Source organism: Sinohyriopsis cumingii, chromosome 17 (assembly GCF_028554795.1).
Source record: "Sinohyriopsis cumingii isolate HCF-2022 chromosome 17, ASM2855479v2, whole genome shotgun sequence".
In the NCBI taxonomy this organism is placed as follows: Eukaryota; Metazoa; Mollusca; class Bivalvia; order Unionida; family Unionidae; genus Sinohyriopsis; species Sinohyriopsis cumingii.
The window spans coordinates 8,885,146-8,910,983 of NC_142977.1; the positions used below are offsets into that span (position 1 = coordinate 8,885,146).

At 38.1% G+C, this 25,838-nt stretch overlaps 1 protein-coding gene across 1 annotated transcript in view; it reads right to left on the bottom strand.

The window, feature by feature from the left end:
* Positions 1 to 1,158: 1,158 nt before the first annotated feature.
* Positions 1,159 to 25,838, bottom strand: part of LOC149777717 (uncharacterized) — a 36,662-nt gene continuing 11,982 nt past the window's right edge. The window contains exons 2-10 of the mRNA XM_089938768.1: positions 11,436 to 13,265; positions 10,513 to 10,590; positions 9,785 to 10,050; positions 8,935 to 9,208; positions 7,048 to 7,122; positions 6,025 to 6,354; positions 4,598 to 4,942; positions 4,002 to 4,028; positions 1,159 to 3,484 (exon numbers count right to left, since the gene is read on the bottom strand). Coding sequence (XP_089794894.1) covers positions 2,886 to 3,484; positions 4,002 to 4,028; positions 4,598 to 4,942; positions 6,025 to 6,354; positions 7,048 to 7,122; positions 8,935 to 9,208; positions 9,785 to 10,050; positions 10,513 to 10,590; positions 11,436 to 13,101 — 3,660 coding nt within the window. The 5' untranslated portion in view covers positions 13,102 to 13,265 and the 3' untranslated portion in view covers positions 1,159 to 2,885. The remainder of the gene's footprint in view (positions 3,485 to 4,001; positions 4,029 to 4,597; positions 4,943 to 6,024; positions 6,355 to 7,047; positions 7,123 to 8,934; positions 9,209 to 9,784; positions 10,051 to 10,512; positions 10,591 to 11,435; positions 13,266 to 25,838) is intronic.

Consider the following 25,838-nt stretch of genomic DNA (forward strand, 5'->3'; position numbering starts at 1 on the left):
TCGTTTCACACGAAGTATTTAAAACTAAGTACCTACTTTTAGCTACATTTAATGCGGCTGACCTGAAAATTTAGCCCTACAGGTCGGGTAAAATTCGCCATGATGTGTGGAACCATAGTACTAAATAGCGTGACTTTGTGTGTGCTTGGCTGTCTCTATCGAAATGTTTTCAATGTTGTCCTCTCCAACTTGAGTGTGTTATTTGGATTTTTAACGTAGCTTAATTTTTTTCCCAGTCATATCGCTACAGTGTCTGAAGTGTGGCAGTTTATAGTGATATCTAGCACTGGGGCATCATGCCGCAGACATGTAGCACGATGTGTCACCCCGTCACATTATCCATTGTTACGTAAACAATCGCCATCCCACAAAAGACATGCTTACACGCTAACGTTCTGTTTTAATTTTCAAAGACTGATTATTAGAGATGATGTTGCGTTTAAAATTCAATCAATAAGGCAAGCCCATCTTATATTTGTTGAATGTAGTAGTCCAAGATGAGGATGAGAATCCACATTCTTAAGATTAGTATTTAAGAAAACAAATTCAGGAATATTTGTGGCTTTCTTGTTACATTACTTTCTTTTCTTTGAAAAACATTTTTTTTCTGGATTGAGCTTCATGCTGTTTTACTAGATCATTATTCATGACTAGTTATATTTCAACACAAAAGGGAGTGAATAATGTAGAGATCAGTCATTGGCAAAGTCGGTTGCGAAAATCGTTTACTTTGATTAGAAACATGAATTGCACACTAGAATGGCATTTATTATCGTTTCTCGTGAAAAAATTTCATGCAACGGGACCGTTTTCTCAGTTATATCGATATTTTTCCATCCCTTCATCCGATTGCCTGAAAAACGGTATTCGTTAAGGTTAAATGCTAAATCTCTGTGCCAGACCAGATCAAAAGCTTTTGATAGATCACAAACTACAATACAAAAATGGCGAGTGTTCCAGAGACCTACATATATTATGGTACTTTTTATAAAGCTAAATTACATTAGTTACCTGAAAGATTATTTGCGCCTTGTAAAAAAGACTAAGAAAAATACTTATAGACCCGTTTCAAATTGGGGTAATTGGAATCTTCGAGAATATGATTGTAACAAGATGAACCGGGTTGAGTCAGATCATTTACAACGATGACACTAAGAATGATGACAAAAATATAATTTTTATTTATATATCACTAAAGATAGCAAAATGCAACACCAAACTATTTGCGCATAAATTCCAATATTGGATTTTTAACACATTGAAGAAAACTGAGTTCAGTAACTGATGTACGAAAACAATAACAAGGTTCCCAGCTGGAACGACTTGTAAAGTGCAATTTGAAATGAACTGTCAACAAAAAAAAACTGATATTGAAAATAATAATAAAACGCAAAGAGAAACAATGATAATATGATTTCACAGAAATTATGGTAGATCATGATTCATATAAACAATGACAAGTTTTCACTCAGATAGTGATAAATGATTTGATATAAACTGGGACATCTTGCGGCGTACAATCCACATCCACAAGGTATTTTCAGCCCACCGCCTTGACGGATGGTCAAGGAGCCACCACGAATGGTCCGCCCCTCCCGGTCTGCATAGTGATTTGTAGAACCTCTTGTTCCCTGCAGACCCGTTGGTCTTGAAGCTTTGGTCCCTCACCACTAGATAACCAATATCTTCAACCGGGCCAACGTCACGACCGATAGCAGCACACCGGGTATATACCAACATAAATTAGCAACACGGCTAAAACAACACCAATCACAGTAAAGATACAGCATAGGTTTATCACTATCACTCTATCACTCCTTCACCCCTTTAAGCAGTTCAACCCATTCAGCTGAAAATATAACATCTAAATCTGTGTAATATCTGTGACACGGTCATGTATAACATGCTATGACGCATGTGCCTAAGTGGAGTTGATTATTTAAAAATCATATTATCAAGACCACTATACAAGGTTATCATAATAATGAACCTGTATCTGACGAGCAACATTCTCTCCTCCCTCAATACATGTAATATTAATGTGAATGCAGTCCTTCTGTTCAGTTATATACTGGTGAACTTGGAAACGGACTATGATAAATTTAATAACATTGCATTATACGACACAAGACAGAACTACCTAAAATCCAGAATAAATACGAGAATAAAATAATTATATCCTTTAATGCAGATAGGAAAATACAATGTTACAATTCACATACTAAAGGTGAAGATAACTGCGCCGTAAAGTGGACCGCTCTTTGACATGGCTTGTCGTAATGGGAATCTATCATGATCCTGTTTTGCAATGCATGGCCTGTGCGCTCAAGGTATATCGGTTTACCCATCAAAAGCACTTTCTCGGGCAGCACGTAGAGAACCGAAGGTACTACATCAAAGTAATGTACGATATAGATAAACCAACCTCAGGTAACGCTGTATTCAGAAACGAAACCGGAGTACATTTTATTCCTTATACGTAAACAATAAATATACACAATTCCGTGAAAATGATATGTTTTAGGAAAGGGAAGTCTGATTTCAGATAAAAACACATACACAATTAGCAAAGAGTAAATTACATAACATCGTTGTTTTCTCCAAGCTATTGTCACAGTTTCGCCATCATGGTGTGCTCAAACTGAACATTTGTTTCTTTTTATGATTTTGGAGCTAACATATTTTAACAAATTGATGTTGCCATAAATATCAACAGAAGAATGATTGTCCATGTGGTATATCTTTGTTACATCTTTCGAACTTACCGAAGGAAATGGTCGATAAAATAATGAGATACTCACTGGTCTGTTTAAAAATACCCCTAGTCATTTTTTATGTACGTAGTTTCTCGTATTGTCCTTTGTCGTGGACTTAAACTTTCCTTTTTACGCTAAGTTATTTGCCCAGTTAAACCTTAGTTCATAATATTGGGTGTTTCTCTGTTTACTTTTGCTCATTTTTAAAATAGTTTTCCACACTTTGTTCCAGTCTGGATCGATTGTCAACGTACCCTTCTTATGCAACAATTTCGCATATTTGATGTCATTATGCTTATTAGGTTTAATGTTGTCCATAAAGAGATACATTATAGGTTTAAACATTAGACGGGCTGTGTGATATTCAAATTGGCACCATTGACTTGAGAGAAACATTTTACTAACGACAAATACAATGACGGAGCTACAGGAAATAAAACGATCTATCTCTTCTGCAATGATGCGTCCTGGCCGAAATAAGGTATCAGAACAACCGACATGCCCTGCATCACCGAAAAACATCGTTGACATCTTTTCCAATTCGCTCATGATTCCACTTCTAACAATGTACATATCATAGGATGAATATGAAAGAAAAATCAGGTACTTTTCTTCTCCCCGCATCCGTTCTATTTGATATGTATCTGTAATAGTTCTCTCAAGTCTTTCCTGTTTCCACATTTTGAATCTCTGTCTTGCATGACGGCAAACGGCTCTAAAGTTTAATCCTTTAAAGTGAAAAATAATCATTAGCAGTGGGATTATTATAATTACAAAATGTTATTTCAACTGTACCTAGTTCGAAATTGCACGCATGTTGGAAAAGTTTAAAGACATCTATTATGAGTCACTCATTAAAATATTTGTAAACATTGGCGCATGTAGATGTACACATATTAACAAGTAATTTGCTGAGACACTAAAACTAAGTTTACGATTGGCAGACTGCGCTCTATATTCACAACTTCACGATGACATCAAATGACAAAACAAATATCTAGAATGAAGTTGCCGAAGATGTAGATGTAAAGATATATTAAATTATATGATAAAAAGAGAACGGTGTTTCATTGAATGAAGACCATGTGCTTTCTAATAAAATAGTTGATCAAACTGAATCAAATCAAATAACGAAATTTAGTGCACTGAAGAAAATCTGATTCAGATACAAACAGTCATACACACAAACAACTGGCCACAGAACACAATAAATATCAATTCAGATTTTATTTTAAAATCACTTACCTATCCGTTTAGCCAGGTTTCTACCTTCTGCAATGTAAAATTAAGCACATAACCCCTTTTGACAACACTAACATAACTTTGGTAATCCAGAACTTAATTAATTTATACAAAATGCATTTTCACATCTATTAAGTCTTTCCTTTAATAATCGTTTATCACGTCAATTATTACGGTCCTATATGCATTTATTGTTTTCTTATAAATCTATCGCCTTATCAGTATTTAAAATAACAAAAGCAAGAATATTGGTTATATTTTTTCTTTCTTTAACTTTTTTGTTCGTTAAAATCACGGTTATTTCTGTATTCAAGTTTATGCCTTTTTAGATCATTATTCATGACTAGTTCCATTTCAACACATATCTGAGAACTGCCACTTTAAAATCTGCAGTTTAACCTCCTTATCAGAATAATTTGGGTACGATGTTATAGTGAAAACTTGTAACTGTTAAAATAGTTGAAGATTTAATTTCGCACATGAACACATCGGATCCAATAGTTGTCCATGTTCAATAATGAAAGAGATGGTGGACGGACCGAACAAAATTGAAAATTACAATCGAATAGTTTCGTTTAAGAAGCTCTACTTTAACTTACCTAATTTCCGTCTTTCCTTTCTACCATCCATCCATTGTTCATACAAATGACAATCAATGATGCTTTCAAGCTCTGATTCAGCATCAATGTCACTTGAACGCAGCTTATCGAATAAGTCATGAATTTTGTCAGCAGCGTGTTTGCGTTGCATTACACGGGAGTGGTCAAGGACGCTAAATACAAATCTAGATACCATAGCGTCATTTATCAAACTGACCACATCTGGAGACTCGCAAAGATTCAGTTGAAAGAATTTGATATCAAAATCCTGCAGTTTGTTTTCAGCGTGTTCTTGTACAACGCCCTTTGTGTCCTCGACCGCACGCTCTTTCACCTTGCGAAATTCTAAAAAAAGAAAACAATAAAAACTCACTGTACATACAGTTACGCAGCCTGCATTTTTATTTATCACATGTGTATCTTTAACAATACGCGGGCCATGGTTCTGATATTTGTTTGAATATTGAAGATGTTGTGACAAATGTTCTCCTTGCGATACAGATGGAACAGATTGTCTTTCAGGTGAACAAATATCGGTTTATTCACCAGACATTGACGTCATTAATCCTATGATGACCTCTGTAATGTGTTCGTATGCACACACACACACACACACACACACACACACACACACACATATATATACTTGATATCTTATTCTTAGTAAATGTATATTGCAATAAGCAGTTGTGGACATTAGGTATTTAGTGTATATCCTTAAATATATCCTCTAAAAAGCAAACAATCAAAGACATTTAATCGTTATACCCTATGTATATTACGATAATAGATTTCGTATGTTAATGTTAACTTGGACTTTGATCAGCATTGTTTGTTCGCCGGTGTGATAGTTTTAATATAACTGTATCAAACATGTCATCACAAAGTAGATCTTGTAACAGACCATAACTACTGATAAAGCTAATTGTTCCAGTGTAGGAATTATAATTAGATGTTCCTGTACATAGTTATTGTCTCAACAGGCATGACGATGATTGCTTCCATTATTACACAGTCTCATACACTTCTTTTAGACGTTTCAGATGCAAATTCTGGATTGGAGTTTTGTTTTTCGTGTGGTTTATTTTTGTTTTGTGAAGTTGGAGTTGGGTAATCGGGTGTTTCAAGGTCATATGTCAGAAAGCTGGACATTGGGACTATGCAAACGTTTAAGTGATTGTTTGTTGCAGTTAGGAAAGTTTTACTGTACAAGGAATACAGGAATCGTTGTATTGCAATAGCGGATAAACGACATGCACAATATAATGCAATTCAAAAGCAGACGAATGAAGTCAGCTTTGACTGTCACTTTTACATTTAATCCGAATCTTGTTTTATATATAATATAATGCTGTTCTCACAAATCGTGAAAAGGTTAGTTTCATCATATTCTTATCTGCAATAACCTAAATTTAGTAGTGTCTTACTTTTTCTGTCTTCATCCGTTACTTCTGTTTCTGCCAGCATTTTAGCCATAGTTGGGCAATGTGCTTTTAATGCGTTGAAAAAGCATATCAATAGATCCGATTTCCCAAGAATGACTTTCTTCAGAAGTGATTCACAACGAAGTCTCTTAGAGGTCCCTGTATGAGTTACTCTGTCAAACTCATCTGGACTGATTAGGCCTTTCATCAAAATGAATTTGGCTACTCCTAAAACAGTTTCATCCACTAAGTGTGCATTCAAGGCAGAAAAACATTTCGTAACGCAGATGATGCCATCTTCACCTTGGGAAATATATACTGGAATGGCGGTTCCTGCGGAAACAAAAAAATTTGAGTCTTTCCTATAATGACATGCGACAATCTAAGAATACTGTCACACTCACAATAAATTCAATTTATGTTCACATTGTGTTAGGAATATGCTACCACCACCCTGCGAATCCAGGCCTCCCAAGCCGTGTACAAGTTTTTCATAGTTTCTACCCATGATGATGATCCTCACTGCCTATGCGGTATGCATGGATACTCTCATGATCAGGTTAAGACATATCTATCAAAGCTGCTTGTTCAGAGCTATGGAAAAGCCAGTAACAAGTATTTTCTTCCTCTAACATTATAACCATGTGTTTGCTGCTGTACTATGGTGAGTTTATGCAGTATCTATGGTCAATGCTGCATTCCATTGTGCGATATGACTGGTTAACGTTGGGTACCAATAATGTTTTCTACTACTCATTAGTACACTGTGTTCATATTTGTGGAAGGTGCATGTTTGTGTACTATTGCAGCAAAATTATAAACAGCACCTTAAAAATTCTGAACAATATACGAGAATATATCCAGGAATATCTTAATTACTCAAAGGATGCTTCGAAAGATTGATAGGTTATAAGGAAGGCTACTGCGGCCGAAAGAGGAGGAGTGGAAAATAGTAAGAAATACATCTTCATCCAAAGAAAGCTATTTGTTGAAAACTGTTGGTATGACAAGTTGAATTCTAGTTACCTTCTACATCTACAATCGGCTCTTGTGGAAGTCGTTCGCAGACAGTACTTCTGGACTTATGTACATCTGTCGAGCCTGTGAACATAGGTAGAAGTCCGTAACGGATAAAGAATGTGTTTGTGTGTATATGCTACGGAAGGTCCGTAACGTAGAACGATAAAGAATATATATATATATATATATATATATATATATATATATATATATATATATATATATATATATATATAGTATTTACGCTGTCAGTGATAATACCACGAGATGTACACATGTTGCTTTAAAAGGAAATGAGGCCTGCCGAGTTTCCTTTTAATGAAACATTTATACAACGAATAGTATATCATTGATACAGCGTACATATTATACATATATTTTATTTACATCACATACAAATACACATATTTGCCCTTTGAATGGAGTTACCATATGCCCCGAGCAACTGTGTATTGACGGAGTGAATAAACTCACATCCCTGCGAGTGTGTCCCCTCCAAAATGTTGTTCAGCGCCTTTTCTTGTTGTTCACAAATTGTTAAGTTGATTGTTTTCTTTTTAAGTTTCTTTTTTTATTCACATTTATTATATAAGAAGACACACATGATTTAAACATAAAATATGGGTTTTTTTTAATGAAACAAATAGTGCAATACAAATATGGTTAGCTGCTTGTACTCTGAACATGTTCTGTCAGGCATTCACGTACTGGCATATGGAAATTAGCGTGGAATAGAAACTAAGCGGAATGAATAACCATCAAGAGGTAATTAAAATATTTTAATATATGTACAGTTCATCTAAGTCATTATTCTGCTTTAATTAACATTTGTAAAGACTATAAAATTCTCCCTGTGTTTCTGTCTCTCGCTCTTTGTCTGTCTGTCTCTCCTTTGGACTGTTTGACTAAACTTTACCATCATTCATACGTCCAGAGACATCGTCGTATGACAAGCGAAAATCCCCAACGCTCGTATTTTCATGGATTTTCGTCCGTATCTGGCTACGATAATCCAGAGAGAGAGAGAGAGAGAGAGAGAGAGAGACAGAAAGAGGGAGGAGCATCCGACCATTTGGATATTTTTGTATTTATTAATTATTAATCTACTTTAGAACCTTATAATACGATTAAGAAAGACCAACAACAGAGCATTAAATACGCTGCAGCATGTGTACCTCGTATCGACGAATTTAAAGTATAGTGTCGACTGGCTATTGCAACTATCATTGATATTATGAACACTGTAGATAGATCCCAAAAAAAGCGTAAACATACCTTTACGACGTACCAGATTACTGTAGGTTACTTGGTACAAGTTTAGTTTTAATGTTTATGTCCAGTGCAATGTTTTTCTCTCTCTCCAGTTATTTGCTTATTTTGTCCATTACGCACGAGAGGGGAACGGGCAATGGAAAAAAGAAAGGATTCCGATAAAATTGTATATTTTTTTCGTTTAGGAAACAGGGGCTATTACACATTTTATCCTTATTTTCGTAAGTCATTTATTTAATAAATGAGTAGAAATGTATCATTGATCTATAAGCCTGCAGTTGAAAGTATGTTTATATATTCGTATTATTGCGCCAAAGGTGGATATATATCAATTTGCTTTACACCAACACTTTAAATGCCATGTTAGTTTTAGTGTATGTGGTATATATATATATATATATATATATATATATATATATATATATATATATATATATATAATTCACTAGTTAACTGACATTAATTCTGTATCATAGTTTAAGAGGAAAGTCGATCGTTGTTGGTAATACATAATAACTTGATGGTAATACATAATAACATTAAAACTCTCCAGCCATAGTACTTGTCGCAAGATAACTTAAGGTTATATCTGAAAAGTTGACGTCACCATGCTCTTATTACATTTTTGTTCCAGAGATTCGTAGTGGTTTTCCCAAATGTGTGCTAATAGAACTGGATTTCCACCGAAGTTGTCTTTTCCGACGACCCATATAATACTTTGGTCAGGTCCTGTTCCGGGTGAGCTGGTCACAATCATTATGTCTCTTTCCAACATACGAGCCATTGCAATGATAGCCACGTGGTCCGCATACTCTCCTTCACGAGACATGCGCAAGCAGTAATCCTCATAACTTCCTTGCACAAAACCCTCTAGAGATATCATTCCTTCGGGACCCTGAAACGTCATGTATTCGTCAGTTTAAATATATTTATTTTATAACACTATTGGCAAAGTCAAGATTAATTAGCAATAATCAATAAATATTTCTTAAACTTTTCTTTAATTAAAGTTGCCTTTCGAAAATATGTTTGAATATTTGAGCCCATCGTATTATTTTGTTCACAGTATAAATGACTTGATCGTAGCAGTACAGGTTGTGTTAAAAATACGAGGAGACGTCGGAGAAGAATGGTAATGAGCAATTATGTAAACCAGACTGGTGCTTTTTATCTTTCCTATCCCACTGGATTAAATGAACAGTACATTTGTTTTGTAGTTATTCGTTACATGTTTAACTGCTTTTTCAGGCAAAATTCGTTTTAGAATTTTGTGGCCTCATCGTTTAAAACACTTGGAAGCTTTGACGGAAAACATCAAATTGTATCCAATTAATTCAGCTACCTAACTTTGTCACGCAATAATAAAATTATTCTTCAATACATAAGCGCCCACGTTCAGGTATACATATATTGTGGAAAACATTATTTTTTTAAATCAGTGCAGTTAGAGTATGTAAGAAATGTCACCTACTTGGAAAGCCCTGTTATTGAGCAAAAAATGTACTACTGATGCCCTTAACTCTCGGGCAGATCTTCGTGGAAGTGATAGGCGATCGAGCTGGCTAGAAACTGATTCAAAAAAACAGTTTCCATCACCTGGAGTTTCTCCCAAGAACTGCAAACCTGCACATTCACAATTTCTTCTAAGCCTGTATTCTGCTAACGCGTCTGTTTGATAATTTACTGGCGATTCACCTAATGCATTGGCCAACGCATAAGGATCATAGCATTGTTTACCTTTAAAAAAATAAAAATTACTTTTATGGATATTGTGATAGTACATACGAAAAGAACTACATGGTAATGTACTACAAAGTTAAGAACAGTGTTCGTAGCTATTTAAAATGTTACATTTACAATTCGTTATTTGCGATAACTGGTCCGAAGAGAGATTGAACTAACGATCTTATCAAATCGTATTGACTGCATGCTCAAATTATTAACAGTCTTGAGTTTGTGGCATTTGCAAAGAAGGATAATTAATTGAAAACGGTCTAAGAGTGCAAGACAAATCAGTTAAATTGTTCAATCAATATCATAATCAAAGGTAATCTCGTACTGTCACAAAATGCACCTAATTATTAAGTTTCTTGTAGTTTATTAAGTACGAGTTTTACTCCATCCTGTACGTGATTTCTTATATGTGGTATAGGAGTTTATGAAAGTCAAGTTCAAAATAAATTTGAATATCATACTCACCTGTGGGCGTAATTATTTCTGGTTCTACTTGAACTGACTGATCATACATCACTATTGCTTGGCGAGGTAGTATGTGTCCTGAAAAAGGTGACTGCCTATATGCATAACTTCATACAAATTCAAAAACTGTTGTTGAAACTTGAAGTTATCCCAGAAAAATAATGGTAACAGTTTACATGGTCATTTTATACAATTTCACTCCAGCCTTCAAATCAGGTGGCTACATAACCTCCCATCAATTACTTGTTCAAATGTTTGTGATAATAATAATAATCATAATAATATTGACTTAAAAGCGTTTGGTGATACTTCTACCAAAATAAGATATATTAATCAGATTGAAAAAAGTATTATCATTTTTGCTGAGGGGTTGAGTCTCATTCACTAAGCCTATTGCTTAGTTTTTCAATTTGTATTTGGTAACAAATGTTTGTTTTTATATAGTAACAAATGTAAATTATAGCTTTAGTGTGACAGCGTATAATGATTTATTATGGTAGTAAAACACCTATATTATAATGTTTTAAAGATGACAATATTCATGACATAATGCTTGTCTGAAATGCCTATATATTATTACCACACTTACTCGATCTAGATGTCACCATAACAAATCCAGATCATTACGATTGTGATGATTCAGATTTTTCTCAATTTCTGACAACGAAACGTAATCTAGCAACCAAAATCGCGCACGATAATACTATTTTTGTAATCAACATGTCAACATTAAGATAAATTAATAAAATCACCAGAAGTAACTGAAAATTTGCTTAATAATTCTACTTTTCTGATAAGAACTTCATCTTAAGCCATAAACCCAATATCGTGTTTTTTAAAGCCATATGTGCATGTATATCAGTTTTATGAGCGGAGCGTCTGTAATACACTAATATCCATTATTATCACTGTGAATAACTTACTTGTGTCTGCATGACATTTTTCTCCTATTTCCTTTATTTTCTCGCTTAATTGTAATGCTTGGTTCTGCACATTGTTTTCCACCTTATCGAAGTTTGACTGGATCATTGTTTGAACAGCCTTGAAACTGTTCTGCATTGATATCTCTAGTAGCTCAAAACTTTGGTTGGTATATTTCTGATTTTCTAATAGTTCAGGAAATTGGTTAACCTCATGTAACTCACTCATGCACCAGCTAATCATGTTGACCCAAAAATGTTTTTCCTTTGAAGCATCGAATTCACATTGTTGAAGATGCAGCAATTCACGTTTAACCTCATCTAGAAAATCCTGGCCACATTCAAATGCAAGTCGACAGATTACGGATTCTAATAGCGACCATAATTCATTAAATGCAGATGTAGATAGATTTGCTTTGGAAATGTGCGCTACGTAATGATTTCTGCACGATTTTATTCTTTGAAGATCGGCGCCCGTCGAAAGATCTGTATCGGACAATTTGTCATTCCACCCTTGCTGTGGAGGACAGATTGAGCAGATATTTCTTAGTAGTGTGTATAACAGTGTTATATCAAAAGATCTCAGAACTGGACATCCGCTAGATGGAAAGAGTAATAGCCATTGACTCGTGTCTATCACTTTTCTTTTCAAGAGTCTGTTTAAATCTACATTTCTCGACTTGAAGAATTCCTGATTATGTTTGTCTGCAGGTGATTGCAATTTATGTATGTCTTGCTGCCACATCAGAAGTAGGCTTCGCAAATCACTTGAAGAACCTTGAAAGGCTAGTAGCATCTGTTGCCAGTTGCAAAACGTGTTTTGAAGGTCTTGAAACCACGCCTTATAACAATTCTGTAACGCTGAGTTGCAAGAGCTATGCAGCTTTGTGAGTTTCCTTTGAAGGTCAGTGAGACACATTTGCAAGTTTTGCACATTATAAGTATTCCCCAGATTTAGCTTCCAAGAATCAACTAGATCTCCTAGTTTCGGTAGCCAAGATACATAAAACTTCATTAATTCACCGTGGCACCTGATTGATGTGATGGTAAGATCGTTCTGGCAAATGTTTACCAAATCTGTGACATCCTGACGAGATGGATGTATTAGTCCTGCCAAGGACTTTTGAATGGATACAAGAACGTCGCTAATGTGACTTTGACTGAGGTCCATGTGGTCCAGAAGAGATTGTCTATTCACAGAAATACACTCAGTGAACTCTCTGTGCCACTTTGTTAATTGGTTGAGCAAGTAGACTTGCTTTACTTTCTCGGATCTTATTCTATTCAACCATTTTGTCAGTGAGAATAGCTGTTTTTGATGCATTTTTAAATGATCCTTAATATTCAGTTCCATTTCCTCGAGTATTTGTATTTGTTGATACATTCTCATTGTGTTAGGTCCAGTTTTTCCCCGCCAGCTTTGAAGTAATGCTTGATGTATTTGTTTTGTTGAAGCATCAAAGTTTATACAGTCATTGGTTAATGCTGACATAATGAGTGGAAGGCAGTTGGGATAGCAGCGATCCTTGACATTTTTCAACCAACAGTCTACATAGATATTCAAACATGACGTGCGGATTAGGAGATTAAGGAGCTCCTGAAGTACTTTGGCACCGACATCTGTCAGCAGTTTGGCAAAACGAAACCAGTTAATTGTTTCCTGATCCATGCCGCAAGTTAGAAATCTGCGCCCCCTTTTACCGTCCTCTTAACAGTGCATAAACTGATATCTTTGTTCTCCCTCCAAAACGAAAGAAACGATTATACTATTTTCGTCTCCCTATTTCATTAATATGACCGGTTACCTATATCCTTACTTGATGAATCCATGCTCTGTAAAACAAAATATTTTATAACACCAACTTAATACGATTGGGTCAAGGTAATATATTCAGATAATCAAAAAATGTTTAAATTGGAATAAAACGTGACAAATTACCAATCAAAAAAATTATACATAAACGTTACAACAAGACCAAAGAAAATGTCTTATCTCAAGACGCTATAAATGAAGAAAAAAGTATCGTAAATCTTATAACAAATAAATATCATGACAACAAACACAGCCAGTCTGAATTTACTCACATATCCACAGTCCTTCGTAGAGATTTGATGGGCACCAGTAAGAGGTCATGTTCCGTTGACCTTGTAGTTCACCAATCAAATCACAACTTTCAATTTTTGTAATGTGACACATGCCATTCGGAAATTATCGCTACTAACGTTAACTCTTCACAACACTTATTTGTAACACATTATCTGATGGGCTTTTAGAGATAAGTGGACCGGGAATTCCAAAGGTAACCAAAACGTGACATTTAACTGTCGCTCAGATCTTCTGACATCTAACACCGCCTCTCCCCTTTCTTTAGCGATTGGGGCCAACTAAACCTTTACATCACGCTCATAATAGAGATATTATAATATTCCTATATCTAAAACGTCAAGACAGCGAGATTTTGGCGTGACTGTGGAGATCTGAATTTAATCAGATTGTACACACAACATCAAAACATGATACAGAAACTTGCTGATATTGGAGTTCTTACTATTGGTGTCCTTTATGAAGCAGGAATAATATTTATGTACACTTACGTATTGAAAGAAATGTTTGAAAAAAGGAGTCGCTCAGTTAGTATCCTCTTTAATTCTTGCTTATTTAGGAGAATAATACGTGCGTAGAAGAAAACGTCGTTTAGAAAGAATTTGAAAACAACAAAATGGAAAGCTTGGTAATAAACAAACAAATGGTAAGAAAAACAACACAAGAGATCGACACTATATCATTCAAAACTACCTCGAACACTTACTGTTGATTATAGTTGAATTATTAGTACGATTTGAAGAATATGTTTACCAAGTAAATTTGAAATTAATGAAAAGATAAAATCCATTAATTGGTTTCTCAATCACAACAGGCACTTGATTACATTATATCACATTCACTGTTACCAGATAAAAAATTTAAGAACAATTAGCAACTCCAATTTCTCATCTAGGAGAAGGAAAACTCCGATTCCAAACCTCTGGTGCCTTGTGGCTATACCCACTCATGGGAAAGGCTAAGGGAGTAAACACCGACAGAAAATCCGGAGATGGAGTCCCTAAGGCGGTATGACATTGACTTCAACGTCATTCCGGCAACTCCTGCGACAGAGGGGGGATCTGCTGCATGGGCAACAGCTGATTCTCCATACCACCCTGCCCAGGCTTCATAGCTCCACTGGAGAGGACACTCCAGCGTCGTCGTACGGCGTCGGCACAACACGAGAAGTAGCAGTTTACTGGTTCTAAGTCAAAGCTCGATTGGCGTAGAGCTTGGCGCCAGGGTTACTTCTGACGGTGGGAGAGATCATCAGGTCTCACTGGACAGCTACCGCCCGCCTCAAGCTGGGCATCCCCCAGTCAGTAAGGTGCTGCCCGCCATGGCCTGCCTGCTTCACTGGGTGCTTGGAGCTTAGAGAACCATCTCGACAAGTGGGCCACAAAACTCCGCACCAGGAAAGACTAAAAGAAGAAATAAGAAGACTCCAACTCTTCGTTTTGCATCCTGGAACATCAGGACCATGTGATCTGGATTGACCGCTGACCTACAGCAGATTGACGATGCACGAAAAACTGTCGTCATTGACAGAGAACTGTCCCGACTGAACATCGACATTGCCTGCCTCCAGGAGACCCGATTGGCGGACAGCGGCACCATCAGAGAAGCCAATTACACGTTCTTTTGGCAGGGGAAGCCCTTGGATGAACCTAGGCAGCATGGTTTAGGCTTTGCCGTCAAGAACACGCTAATCGCCTTGATTGAACCTCCATCATCAGGTACTGAGAGAATCCTTGCCCTCCGACTGTCAACATCCTTAGGCCCGGTCAACATCTTCAGCGTGTACGTCCCAACCCTCTGCTCCACCTACGAGGAGAAAGACAAGTTTTATGAGGCTCTGGATCAAGCAATATCCAGTATCCCCAACAATGAAAGCCTTTTCTTACTAGGAGACTTCAATGCTAGAGTGGGAGCTGATCATGAGGCCTGGTCCACCTGTCTCGGCTTTTACGGAAGGGGCAAGATCAACGAGAATGGTCAGTGACTGCTGGAGATGTGCTGCTCCCACAGCCTATGTGTGACCAACACTTTCTTTAAGGAGATCCACCAGGTGTCGTGGAGACACCCACGTTCACGCCACTGGCACCAGCTAGACCTCATCATCACCAGGCGTGCAGAACTGGCCAGTGTCCTCCTCACCCGCAGCTACCACAGTGCCGATTGTGACACGGACCATTCTCTCGGAGCCAGCAAGGTGCGAATATTACCTAAGAAGCTGCACCACGCCAAGAAGAAGGGTCACCCACGTATCAAAACCTGCTGTGCAAGCAACCCAGAGAAAACACAGCAATTCATCAGCAAACTGAAGGAAGCCCTCACCAAAGTGACACCTGATGACACCATTGACTCCAAGTGGTCCCATATCCGTGACTTTGTGTACAATTCACCATCACAGCTTACGGGAAGAGGGAGCGAAAGAATGTCGACTGGTATGAGGCAAACTGGGAGGAGATGGAGCCCTTGACTGAGACAAAGAGGAAAGCCCTCCTGGCATACAAGGCTGCACCTAGCCCCAGAACACTACAAGCCCTCAGGATTGCAAGGAACAACGCCCAGAAGACCGCCCGCCGCTGAGCCAACACCTACTGGCTGAACCTTTGCAACATTATACAGACAGTTGCTGACACCGGGGATACAAGAGGAATGTATGAGGGTATCAAAAAGACGACAGCTCCCCCCCCGCAGCTACAAGACGGCCCCCTCAAGTCCAAGACGGGCGAAGTCATCACAGATGAGGGGAAACAACTGCAGCGATGGGTTGAGCACTATCTCGAGCTATATGCAACCCAACACAATGTCACTGGAACTGCCATGGACGCCATTCCAGACGTGCCTGTCATGGAGGAGCTAGACACACAGCCCACCCTGGAAGAGTTTGGAAAAGCCATCGATTGCCTTGCCTGTGGGAAGGCTCCTGGAAGCGACAGCATTCCGCCTGAAGTCCTCAAGAGCGGAAAACCAGCACTGATCCACCCCCTACGCACACTCCTCTACCTTTGCTGCAAACAGGGATACATCCCACAGGACATGCGTGTTGCCAATATCGTCACTTTGTACAAAAACAAAAGAGACGGTAGTGACTGCAACAACTATCTGGGCATCTCCCTCCTCAGCATCGTCGGAAAGGCTTTCGCCCGTGTTGCCTTGGCGCGCTTGCAGATCCTAGCCTCCCGCGTCTACCCAGAGTCCCAGTGTGGATTTCGAGCCTGCAGTTCAACTGTAGACATGATCTTCTCACTGCGTCATCGGCAGGAGAAGTGTCGCGAGCAGCAGATGCCCCTCTACATTGCCTTCATAGACCTGACGAAGGCGTTTGACCTGGTTAGTCGGAGTGGACTCTTCAGACTCCTGCAGAAGATCGGCTGCCCCCCATGTCTGCTTGCTGTCATTATGTCGTTCCACGAGAACATGCACAGCACAGTATGCTTCAATGGCGCGACATCTGAAACATTCCCAGTCATCAGCGGAGTCAAACAAGGCTGTGTCCTTGCGCCAACGCTCTTTGCCATCTTCTTCTCCATGCTTCTCCAGTACGCATTCGAGGACTGCAGCGAGGGAGTGTACATCCATACCAGGGCTGACGGCAAGCTGTTCAACATCGCCTGTCTCCGTGCTAAGACTAAAGTCACAGAGGTACTCATCCGTGAATTGCTCTTTGCCGCCGATGCAACCTTGACATCACACACGGAAGATGGACATCAGCAGCTGTTATGCCGCCTCTCCCATGCATGTAAGGTATTTGGACTGACCATCAGTTTGAAGAAACGAATGTCATGGAACAGGACACAGAATCCCCTCCCTCTGTCACCATCGATGGGTACAATTTGGAAGTTGTCGAGAACTTCACATACCTCGGGTCTAATATCTCCAACTCACTCTCCATTGATTCTGAGGTGAGCGGCAGGATTGCCAAGGCATCGGCAGTGATGGCCAGACTTAACCTGAGGGTCTGGAACAACCGCAACCTCACAGAGAAGACCAAACTGCGTGTCTAACAAGCCTGCGCGCTCAGCTCACCTCTCTACAGCAGCGAAACATGGACCACATATACAAGACACGAGAGGAAACTCAACAGATTCCACCTGAGATGTCTGCGGCGCATTCTGCACATCCAGTGGCAGGACAAAGTACCCAACACAGAGGTTCTAGAACGCGCCATCATGAACAGCATGTTCTCCATTCTCAGCGAGAGGCGCCTTCGCTAGCTTGGCCATATCAAGAGAATGGACCCAGGTCGGATTCCCATGGACCTGTTATTTGGGGAGTTAGCAGAAGGTGCACGACCAACTGGACGACCACATCTGCGCTACAAAGATATTTGCAAGAAGGATATGAAGATGGCAAACATCAATGTCAACGACTGGGAGAGCTGTGCAAACAACCGTTCCAGCTAGCATCTGGCTGTCAGGCAGGCAGTTCAAAACGCAGAGGAAGAGAGAAGAATAAAACAAGCTGAAAAGAGAGCTAGAAAGAAGGATAAGCAAAAGCGTACTTTTTTGGAGGTACGCCATCGTCTCCCGTAGACGGACGGATGCCAAGATATATATATATATATATATATATATATATATATATATATATATATATATATATATATATATATATATATATATATATATATATATATATAAACAAAGAGAGAGAGCGAGAGAGAAACAGTTTTGTTAATATTTTATTATGTATAATGCGCACTTATCAGAGATATAGAATATATATATGTGTGTGTGTGTGTGTGTGTGTGTGTGTGTGTGTGTAAATAAATTTCAAAAATAATATATTACATCTTGATGTATTATTGGGGAATGTTTAATATTGCATCATTGTCGTGCCTAATACATACTATCAAGTATTTTATAAATAATTAATCATAATATAATGATAATTAATGTACAAATGCACTTTCATTTTTAAAGAATTAGTAAACTTGTTTTTTATGATATCAATTTATATATATATATATATATATATATATATATATATATATATATATATATATATATATATATATATATATATAAAGAGAGAGAGAGAGAGCGAGAGAGAAACAGTTTTATTAATATTTTATTATGTATAATGCGCACTTATCAGAGATATAGAATATATATGTGTGTGTGTGTGTGTGTGTGTGTGTGTGTGTGTGTGTGTAAATAAATTTCAAAAATAATATATTACATCTTGATGTATTATTGGGGAATGTTTAATATTGCATCATTGTCGTGCCTAATGCTTACTATCAAGTATTTTATAAATTATTAATCATAATATAATGATAATTAATATACAAATGCACTTTCATTTTTAAAGAATTAGTAAACTTGTTTTTATGATATCAATTTATACTTTCACTAATTAAGTTTCACTAAACGTATGAACCAACATAGATCAGACATAAAAATATTATATCGATCAATCATTTTCACCTCATGTTGCCGCACATTTTAACAAAATTTCACATACTTTGCAAGATTTCCCCTTCCAACCTATTGTTAAAGCTGATTCAGAGATGGAACGTCAGCTAAAGGAAATCTATCGGATTCACCGTCTTCATATGGTATATCCAAAAGGTCTAAATTCAAAAACACTATACGACATTCATTAATCTTTTTTTTGTTGAATTGTGTCCCCTGTTTACAATTAGTTAAGAATATGTTTGTATTATTCTACTTGCAGAATAACTTATTTAGTGAAAGTATAAACGAACAACATAAAAATAAGTTTACTAATTCTTTAAAAATGAAAGTGCATTTGTACATTAATTCTCATTATATTATGATTTTATATATATATATATATATATATATATATATATATATATATATATATATATATATATATATATATATATATATATAACTTTTACCAAAATAGTTTTGATAGAAGGGTTAAATTCTGATTGAGTGATGTGAAAAAGTTAAAATGTTTCAGGTAACGAAGAAGATGGAGGACACCGTGTTTCTACACTTTTATGTTTATTATGATCCTCATGAGATTGACATATAGAGCAACTGGGCTTTTGATACAATTTAATAAATTGTAATAAATAAATTGTAAATAAAGTAAAGTCGTTGAATTTATATACTGGTTTTTTTTTAAATTCTCACCTGGTGATGATAGTAAACTGATGTTGGTATACGTTTATGAGTATAAAATTTACATTCAATATCAGAAGGTTATCGGTACATATTTTATAAATGTTTTTATGCCTAAGTCATATTTTCCGTCTTAACGTTGACCTTTCTTAAAGGAGTTCATACAAAAATATCCCTGAAACAGAAAGAAACGATTCGTAGAAATGAACAAAATCTCTGAATTATAAACATAAATGGCCAAATTATATCACAGAGATTTATTTATATCAACTATAAAATTTATACCTGTTTGATACACTTAGTTTTGATGATTTAAATTTGTCGACTGCTCATTTCAATATCATGATAATTAAATGTTACGGTTTTCAAAACACTAAAGAATGTCCATTTTAGTGCTAGAGTCCGGCAAGGTTATGGTTGTAAGTTTTCGCCCGATATTTCCTAACACGGCTATTGTAGACCAAACTTTTTACGCCATCTTAGTTGGAAAATAATTTTTTTTTCCGCACTGAGACATTTTCACGGTTGTATTAGAGCTGACGTGTACTTTCTTTAAGAAGTTCACGTAACTAGAACCACATGGCTGAAGGAGTCGTTCACATTGCTATATTTTGGAGAGAATACGCTACTGTGCCGGTGACTAAAATTCGTATGTAGGTGACAGCAGAATCGCAGAGTTAGAAGGTTGGCTACAAATCTTCCAGAGTAAAATTCTTGATGAGAAGTTTGATGATTGTTTAATGCAAAACGGTATGTAAACAAGGCCCGCCTGTGCAGACTATATCGTAAAAACGTCCTAGAGGCATAAGATATGCGGCGAGGATGTGAAGTGGCAAGTGAACGGACGCGACAACAACATGACAGTACAAACACTGCGATATGTACAAAATTGCTGGCGGCTTCAAGCGGTGCGTGTGCTCGATAGTCGACCGATTCTGAAGATCATATACCTCAACAGTGCACTGTAACTCACAAAGGCCGAAACCCAGCTGCTGATGATCCTTAGGCTGCGGCTACTATATGTAAAATGCCTATTTTGACTCTTGTCCGGGAATTCTTACCGTGTCGACGTCCACGTTTGTGCCCTAACGAACATGTCTCTGACTACCTGAATATTGTTTTTTACCCCACAAAGGTGTCACTGCTAAGATCCATGACAATACGGATTATGTAATAGGCACCATCAAATATTTAGTCTTCTAGCTTGTGGATGTTGTCTGCTTTAAATCTCTGTTATTTGTTGATCGAAATGCGGATGTCAATTCCGTTGATGATTGAACGTTTATGAGTGCGAGAAGCTCCTTTTCCAGATCGGAGGCTTTCCCTGTTCCCAATAATTGAAATATATGTTAGGACCTGTGCAGAGGGAGGATTGAAGCATATTGCAACGCTGTAACCCATGTTTGGTAAAGTCTTGAGACTTGCCCAGCACGAAAGACATAAAATCATTTTAGCATCCTGGGCACTATATTCAGTAAGGAATGTCTCATTGGTTGTTAGTTCCGTAAACGTATTGTATATAGGGTTCCATATGTGGGGCCTAAGTACGTAGAAGCTAATACTACTAACATAAATATATAACCTGTCAAGATCGTTTTGGCCATGCTTTTTCCGCCAGTACGTGTTTCTCTCAACATTAAACCCGTTAATGAAGCGTTCGTGGGAACCATATCAAAGCTGCTTTCTCCGCGTTTCGCCGTATTGGGCCTGAAAGAGAATACCTGATCTTAGAATCATTCTCACTTGGTGGTAAACAAGGAACCGGTACAAGCGTCTTACCACCGCTAGTAGCCCTGTAGGCAAATCGGTGGTCGTACCAAACAAGCAAGTTGGTTTGGTTTGCCAAAACCTCTTTTCAAAGTCTGCTTTTCCGGAATTATAATGACTCACATTATTTTCGGACGTGACATTCGGTAGCATGTATTTATCGAACACGTCGAAGACTGTATAGCTCAGAAATAAGACAGTAATCCACACATTCACATCGAACCTGAGCAAATGTTTTGGGGTCTGTTCTTCTAATGCATCGCTATATTTAAAGACGCTACCATCACTATATTTCGCATCGTATTAGAGATATGTACTTATCAATACCATTTCTACGCACAATGCATGTTGTATTGACCAACCCTCAAGTTCAGTACCTGGCTCTAGAATGGGTGATATGTACCGACTCAGACATTCGCGTGGCCCTCCGTGAGATTTCGAAAAGACCAGGATGGTTAAACACTTCGGCTGCACTTAGCAAGAAAGAAATTCGCGTACTTGGACCTTTACGACCATAACACAAACATCATCATTTTGATGACTATTTGTAAAATATAAAACTTGAAAAAAGTAATACTTGTTAATTTACTTCGATTTACCTCTATCGACCGGGCATGTTAGCGTCGTTTAAACTAACCTAGCATAGTATATCAAACTCAAATCTCTTGCCCCATATTTGTGATAAACACATATTTACGTATCGGGAGTTACAATACGCACTTCGTACTATTTCCCGGCGTGTATCTCCATCCCCCGGCTTAATATCCACCACGTTCAAATAACCACAACTGAGAGTATTCTCAATTTACAAGTTATTCTTTTCCTAGAACGACAAGAAAACCACATTGACGTAGATTTTTTGAAGGCGCATCCTTAAGCTCACGATATGTATTTTACCTGAAAAACAAGCACCAGGTAATGTGACAGAGTGCATTATTACAACTGAACTTAAGCATTAGTGCCCGTACGATGACAAATACGTGAAAAGTCTACCTAGCCCGGACTTTTTCTAATGCCCACGCTGCAGGTGACTTGGAGCAATTGCCCCCGTTTTTTCCAGAGGCCAAAATTAACAGGAACAAAGTTATTGCCAGCACGGCCTGCACTACTGCCGCCTCAAAGTCCATGTATCTTGAGGACCGAAGTAATCACGTATGTCGGTGGGGCTACAGCACTAAATGCGTCTAGTTAATATCTCTTTGATTGAATCTGAGCCTTTCAAAATGTTGATGGTTTTAAAATCTGCATCCTTATTATAGTTCAGGGCATTGACGCTTATTTCATTAACGTCTAATGGTGCTGCGGTGATGAAATGTGGTCATCGTTTACAATTCGTGGACACGGGGTCTTAATGGCACATAATGTCACTACTGCGGATCCTTCTGACGTTTCACACGATAGAGTTACAACTATATTTATGAGTGCGTGTTTGCCGGCAGATGCACCATTATATGAGAGAGCTTGATATGTCAATTAAGCCGACCGTATTCTCAGCTACTCTGTTTTTCTATTTCTCAATTATAAATCGCTCTAAAGGTAAAAACGACAAGGAACACGAATCATTGGAGCCAATTTCCAGTTATGATATCTGCAATGGAGTATTGCAGAAGCTCCAAGATCAGGTGCCTAAGATCTATAGGAAATACAAATCCCTGCTGGAAGCGTATCTGCGTTAACATGGAGTCGATACGCACCAATATTCTTTAAGATGGAACGAGGGTGAAAAGCAGATTAGCACTGAGTAGTGGGACAGCACAGTGCACCCGTAGCCAGCCTGCGGTAAGCTCGAAATAATTGTACTCTCACTGATGAAACAAAAGTTAAAAGTACAGCCCTCGTGTGTTCGCGGGTGTGAATGCTGCTACAATGCCGGCTTGGTATTTTGTCGAAGCGCCTTTAACAAATGCTTCGTCTGCAATATCCTTCCTTCGTGGTATTAACGCACTCTATCACTAGTCGTATTGCGAAGAAGAGGTACGCTCGTTTTGACCCATGGCTAGCCTGATGGCAAGATTTTCACAGACCGTGCCATTTCGAGATCTAAAGAATGTAAGGGATATACAATTTGTCCACCATATCGCCGTATTGCCAATATACTTACACGACAGGTTATAGATATTTGCTCGGGTGACATCTAACACCGCCGCTCCCCTTTCTTTACCGCTCAGGGCCAGTTAAACTTCTTATAGAGGAATGATAATGTTCCTATATCTAAAGCTACACGACAGCAAGAGTTTGGCGTGAAAAGTATCAACGAAGCCGCAAACGTCTTACGAACAGAGAAGAACCTATCCAAATATATATATGCATGTTGCCATCGCGGTGGATGATGTTGACATCACATTGACAGCTTTGTTTCTGGACAACGTCGCTTCGTGGATTGGCATTGTCGACAATCATTGCAGCCCCCACAAAGGCTGACCTTGCGATAACAGCTTTGGTGAGCTAGCGTACGGGCTTCTTTAATCGATGTGGCATTGTTTGAGCATGGCTAAAACTAAGAAGATAAAGTAGTGGGTTGCGCGTTCGGATGAGACGAGGAGTGATGGGTTGGCGGATACCGAAACAAACACGGTTATACTTCCAGAAGAGAATGATTTTAATTGGAATTTAGCCGATTTTCTTTCGTCTTCGCAAGAATTAGTACCGGTATCAGCACCTTCACCACCACTGGTAGAAGCTTTTAGACAGAGGCAAAATGAAGCATTAAAGAAAATTCTAAAACAGCAGAAGGAAGCCTTTGCCATTCAACAGCAAGAAGAGGAAAGAAAAAAACGATTAATATTTCTTAACATATCACCATTTTCTTCTTTCAGTCACTGTCTCTCTTTCTGAATTTCTTCAATGACAAGGGTTCTTCCTCTGTTTCTTCTCTTCGTCTGTTTCTTTTCAAGCCTTCTCGGGATGGCATTGTGTTCTTCATCTTCAGAATCCCTCTACCCCTCTTCTTACCTGTTTGACAGATTTTCTTTTTTTTTCTTCTCATTTTTCCTGACAATGATTACAGTTATCTCGACCTTTGTCTCCCTTTACTCCTGTCTTGCTTTGACGTTGTGGACATTCTGTACACCAATGTCCTTTCTTCTGAAAGATATTGCAAGTATCTTGACTTTAATTTCCAAAGTAGGAGGAGTAGTCTCTTGTCGATTCTGAAGTAAACTTTCTTATGACACCCCTCAAAGCTCTGACCAAAAGCTCAGTCGGTGTTGGCTCTTCCATCTTGACTGCTTGAGAGTTGAATGGATACTCTTAGAAAAGGAACTAGTACTATAAAAAAGGGATACGTTGCGTGTAAAGCCTAGTCAAATGGAAGTTTGCAATCAAGAAGAAACTATCGCACGATTTCAGTGACAGAGAAGATGAGGGTACGAGGCCACGACATGACAGATCGCCTCGCACAGGAGCTTAAGTTTAGGCTTAGATCCATGACAGCGATTTTGAAGACACCATGCGCAAACCTGAATCAGCACCATCAACGTCTGATCCCGGACCACGAGAGTCTACCTCCAACGAAAGGCATCCAGTAGCATCCGAAAAGTATTACCACATTCTAGAGAAGGACCAAGGCTGATCTAAATAATTTAGAACCACGGCTTACGCTTACACGGTGAGGTTTAAAGATTTCAAGTCCGAAGTAAATCTTGAGAAATTAGAAGGCTTCATCATCGATTTGTAATCAGAAATTTTCATCACCGATTTGTGGTTTCTTTGTTAATCACACTGACACCGATGTCATGCTGAGTTAAGCAGCCCGGCAGAATTGACGCTTTCCATCGTGCGCTTTCCATCGTCATTAACAAGATTCAACACGTTCAGCAATATCATGACAAGTTATATCACCAGTGGCAAAGCCATACTTTACATGATCCACGTTTCCCTTCCGAAAGAGAGTGGACATTCGCAGCACCAATCGTTCAAATTAACACCTATCAAGACCAGATAAGTTTAGCCCGATCCATTGTCGTGGGACGAAAGTATGCCCACAGGAACGACATGTCAAAATGGAAAAGTGACTGTGAAAGCATTCGAAAATCGGACTGAACCAAAGAAGGAAAAGAAGCGAAACTTTTGTTACATTAGACCGACCTATCCAAAGACACTGCCTGTAGCATACCTGATCTTCAAACCCTTCAAGATGTCTTAGCTTTTTGCTACACTTTAGAAGTGTACCCTCAAAGTGGTGCGTAGACCTTTGGTGTTTCGAAGGCTCGATTTTCCAGATGTCTATCATCATGAAGAACATTTCGATGTCAATACCAGTATCACTGTATTCCTCGGATATAATTACTTTTGTAAACAATGCGACATTGGATTTGCCAATGCGGAGCAAAACATTCAATGCCGGAGCTGTTCAGCCTCTAAACCCAGTCATCTTAAAGGACAAGAATGAATCCATTGCTTGGTTTGTCAGGGAACTTTTGTCTGTCCCACGTGTTACCATCAACA